Genomic DNA, 5,375 nt, shown 5'->3' with positions numbered 1-5,375 from the left:
GACAAGTTGCTGCTTAATAAACTATAACAAGAGAAGATTCCCGAGACAAGTTGCTGCTTAATAAACTGTAACAAGAGAAGATTCCCGAAACAAGTTCCTGCTTAATAAACTATAACAAGAGAAGATTCCCGAGACAAGTTGCTGCTTAATAAACTATAACAAGAGAAGATTTCCGAGACAAGTTGCTACTTAATAAACTATAGCAAGAGAAGATTCCCGGAACAATTTGCTGCTTAATAAACTATAACAAGATAAGATTACTAAGACAAGTTGCTGCTTAATAAACTGTAGCATGAGAAGATTCCAGAGAGAAGTTGCTGCTTAATAAACTGTAACAAGAGAATATTCCCGAGACAAGTTGCTGCTTAATAAACTATAACAAGAGAAGATTTTTGAGACAAGTTGCTGCTTAATAAACTGTAACAAGAGAAGATTCCCGAGACAAGTTGCTGCTTAATAAACTATAACAAAAGAAGATCCCATGACAAGTTGCTATTTTATAACCTATAACAATTTTAAAGAAGACTCCCATGAAAAGTTCCTATTCATTTCAACTATGACAACATGATGACACCTGTGATAAGTTGTCTTTTTCGTTTATCTCGTTTATGAAATTGGCTTATTTACCTTTAATGAAACAAAGATAAACAGCATTAAATTATTATATTTATTTTATGAACATTTGGTCAGGTGAAGAAACAAAACCACATTATGTTTTAATAAATACTTCAGTTAACACACGTTTTCTCAACGAGGTGGAGAGATGAGAAATAGTATTTCAGCATTTTTACAGCAAAATAATAACAAAAGTCTACAATGGCTTTGTCCATTCGCTTTCCACCAAGAACGAAAATGTAGCTTCAGTTGAGTTTTTCAGTATTCAGAAAACACTCGTAATCTGCTAGAATCAAACAAAAGGTACTGCGTTGCTATAGAAACGAGGTGGTCGCTAGTCCAGTCGGCGACTTTTTTGAGCCTGTGTCTCCTAGGTTGACGCCCTGAAGATTTTTTTTAATGGACGGTTAGGAACACGAGTTTATGTCATATAACAAATGATGATAATAGATGAAGAGAGGGTTTTATTAGGCCTAACCTTGAAGTGAGAACTCAATGCAATATAGACGAGAACAGCTCAATATTGCTTGGTATTATAAATATTCTAAAACATCAATTTTATAAAATATAAAAGAGTTTGTTTACTTGCTTTTAAACACGGGCTATCTGTGTTCTGCCAACCGTAGTTACTGAAACCCGATTTTTAGCGCTATAAGCCCTCACATTTGCCGCTGAGCCACGGACTAAAACTAGAGCTACAAATCTTATAAACCCTCATTTGTACTTTCTCGTTTAAATCTCCTGTGAAGCTCATAGAATAACCCCACTACAATAACCACATTATCTGCCTTAAGAAACTATAATATTCAGAATTCACGTACCTAGACTACAAAACTATTATAATGAATGACAACTATAATATTCAGAATTCACGTACCTAGACTACAAAACTATTATGATGAATGACAACTATAATATTCAGAATTCACGTACCTAGACTACACAACGATTATGATGAATGACAACTATAATATTCAGAATTCACGTACCTAGACTACAAAACTATTATGATGAATGACGGTACGTGAATTCTGAATATTATAGTTTAGACTACAAAACTATTATGATGAATGACAACTAAAATATTCAGACCTCATTCAAAAGAAATAGATACGCATACTTCACTAGATCAAACTGTACAAAACTATCACATTGAACTAGGACTATAATATTCAGATTTCGCTTGATCAGGATCTACAAAACAATACGATGAACTGGACCTATAATAGCCAGACTTCACTTTACTATATATATTTTACAAAACTATGATGATGATCTAGAAATATAATACCCATACTTCATATGACCAGACCTTATACAACTATGACGATGAATTAAAAACTGTAATATTCACACTTCACTTGATCAAACTACAGAACTATAATACTCAGACTTCACTTGTCTACACCCTACTAAACTATGATGTTTTGATTTTACTTCACCAGACTCTACAAAACAATACGCTTGGTCAACTCTTACACTTACAGAACACAGTGGACAGAACTATGATATTCTAACTTTGCTTGACCAGAATCTGTAAAACTACCACGATTAACTATAACTATGATATTCAGACTTGACTTGACCAGACTAGTAAAACATCACAATGAACTACAACATTCGGCCATTATGTGCGAGAAACTAATCATAGACACAATGTGTAAACTTCGTATGGCAGGAGGATTTGTGTTTTCTGTTCGACTGATTGTATGGCGGTTTTCAAGTGTGTGTTCTATCGTATCAAAAATATAGTTTAAGAATGTTTTATTTCTTAACGTAAGCCCACCAAGCTGTAGTAGTTTCATTGATAATAAGACAAATATAGTTAAAACCGCATAGGCGACAAATACATCAAAATTAAACAACAGGTTGAAAAAAGCGACAAGTTTTTTTAATTATATTTTTATTTAAAGGAGGATGACGTATTGAACTAGCGCTCTTCGTCAGATCGTACAGTTTACAACGAGTTTCGTCGATAATGTTTACTAAAATATCTACCGATATAAAAATAGTCTATTCTCACTCTTCTCATAACGAGAATAGGGAAGCGATCGATGAAGAGAAGAGGGGTTTGTCTCTGTATGGATACTATTAACTTCATAAGTTATAGTTTACGAAACCAAGTAATCCTAGCGTTTTTAAAAACGGGTTATCTAGCATATTATGAAAAGGGTTTCATAATTTTTTTAAAGTAATTATCAAGAAGATGTACTTTGAGATATTTGGTAAGTGAAAACTCATACCTTCTGCTTCATATATCTTTGCAAATTAAGCAAGAAATATCGTACACATTAATACGTAAGTATTTGATACTATATGTTAACTAGGCCAAATCACATCTAAAGTTCTGACTGTACCAAGAAGATGTACCATCGTAGTTAGATTCTTACCCGATATCAGCAGGAAAAACAGTAATTTCGATTTTATGGCAGCAACTAAACAAGGGTTGTTCGCCAGCAACACTTTGTGATAAAGGAAGTAACATATACCGGGTTTTACAGCTGAGCATGCTTTAAAGTAAGCGTTGAACAAATATCATATTTTATAGTAAATAACTGAAACGTGAACTTCGATGAAGTGTTTCTCACAGCCTTATATTTTTAAGTTACTTCGAGGTGTGATCACCAAAGTTTATTTTAATATAAATAACGTTCGCAACGCATACACCAGCAATAAGCTTTCTCTTCTCCCTCAAGGGGAATGGTGCTTAATTCTATCTAAACTGGGAAAAAAAGCTGTAAAAACCTGTATATGTTACTTCCTTTATCACAAAGTGTTGCAGACGGACAACCCTAGTATCGTACATATGTTTAGTTGCTGCCATAAAATAGAAATGATGTAAAAACGAAATTACTGTTTTCCTGCTGATATCGGGTAAGAATCTAACTACGATGGTTAGTTTGAAATACGTGTGTTTTTATTGTTTTTTAATGTCACAAGTTTCATGTGATATACTAGATGGAAGGCAACTGCTAATAAAATCCACCGCCAACTCTTAGGTTACTCTAATCGAATAGTGGGATCGATCGTCACATTATAATGCCCCCACGGTTGAAAGAGCAAGCATGTTCAGTGATGGGATTCGAACCCGCGACCTGCAGTTTGCGAGTCAAACACCCTAACCACCAGGTTAGCTGTATAACGATCGAAACGTTCAAAGGGCTCTTAACCACTGGCAAAGAGCCAGTCAAAGACCAGTGGATTAAGATATACACTAACCACATTCACAAGATCAAAGTGGGGGTCTAAACATAATAAATAACAACTTACTCCTTATTAAGATCACTAAATTAAATTAGACAAACAACATTTTATTGAAACTTTAGGATTATGATAATCCAGCTTCAGTACTTTACTACAAAGATGAGGAAATTACCTTTACGTATTAAGAGGCACAGCTGATAATACATTGTTTGAACTTAGTATACACCTTACGCTAAAAACGATCTAGCATAACCGAAAGAATTGACGGCGAAAATGTGCGTTTCGTCATTTATTTATTCTAGTTTTTATTTATTGTGAATGTCTTTGTCCAATTAGCACTAATTAAACAAATCCTACATCAATAATAGTTACCAGGCTAGCTTTCTGTAATAGAATAAGTGACTCACAACCAAGATTCTTGCAAATTTATGAAATAAATAAGTATAAATGCTTGTTTCTGATACCTCGAAATGTGACAAAAGGTTTCTATTAACAGACACTTCGTAAAAATAATAAAAACATTAATAGTGTTAATCAAAAACACAAAAATGATTTACGATTACACGATTTACCCCAGAGTGGACCGTTTTACCTTTAGTTTTACACAGAACGTATCAATAATTATTTAAATAATGATCAATACCTAGAACGAAACATTTTACACAGATCACATAAATAATTATTTAATATATTAGACTAGGTTGATCTAACCCCAGATTTAACCGTTTTACACATAACAAAGTATTTTTCCCATATATTTTCTAATTCAAGTACCTAACATGATTTCGTAAACCGTGTAATGAAACACATTTTTGAGGTAAAGGAAGACTGAACAAATCACCGATGATGATTTAACATTGATTACGAGCTAATCAGTAGAAAACTAATCAAACAGATAACAACTAAATTGATATAAAATATTACACAAGTTAATGAACGTTATCCGGTATTCGAAGCTGACTAGAAATAATGAACATTATGGCATATCTCTGGCACATAACAATCAACTACGATGTGGTTAGGTCAGTTATTTTTACCTGTCAAAGCGTAGAACACAGTTCCAAGAAGAGATAGCAGTCGAACATTTGCCATAGTGAGCGCGCTCTTATTTCAGTTCAACTGAAACACAACCTATATAACCACAGAAATAAAACATAACCAAGCAAATGTCTCCTTAGATCTGGGATTTGGTTTCTGGAACTGGAAGTGGAGGAATGTAAAGTGTCATGGCGTTAGTCAATCAAATTAATACCGCATGCTACATGGCGCACAGGATTTCTGATCGTGGTTGATTTGATAGTATCGGCGGCAGATGCTCGAGTCCATTTCGCGTATGGGGAAAATGTGCAAGACGAAGGTATTCCTACGCGATTTGCTTAACAAGTTAATTGACACGAAGTTATCTGAATTAGTGTGGGCATGTGTTGATATTTCAAATCGATATTTATGCTTTAAAATGAGGCTTAAAATAACCGATTTTTAAGATTTCTAAGTGATTTTTTTCAATCTATATTTCACTGCGGAAGATTACCATTGCTAGAAACACCCAACCCTGT

The 5,375-nt window shown here is 33.9% G+C and overlaps 1 protein-coding gene across 1 annotated transcript in view; it reads right to left on the bottom strand.

Moving 5' to 3' along the window:
* The window catches only part of LOC106470134 (transmembrane protein 132C-like), a 51,923-nt gene extending 46,784 nt beyond the window's left edge, over positions 1-5,139 (bottom strand). Inside the window, exon 1 of the mRNA XM_022398717.1 lies at positions 4,857-5,139. Coding sequence (XP_022254425.1) covers positions 4,857-4,911 — 55 coding nt within the window. The 5' untranslated portion in view covers positions 4,912-5,139. The remainder of the gene's footprint in view (positions 1-4,856) is intronic.
* Between the last annotated feature and the right edge of the window lie 236 nt (positions 5,140-5,375).

Source organism: Limulus polyphemus, unplaced genomic scaffold (genome assembly GCF_000517525.1).
Source record: "Limulus polyphemus unplaced genomic scaffold, Limulus_polyphemus-2.1.2 Scaffold3839, whole genome shotgun sequence".
Taxonomy (NCBI): domain Eukaryota; kingdom Metazoa; phylum Arthropoda; class Merostomata; order Xiphosura; family Limulidae; genus Limulus; species Limulus polyphemus.
Note: the sequence above shows the minus strand (reverse complement) of the source record. Positions and strands in the feature narration are given on the sequence as shown.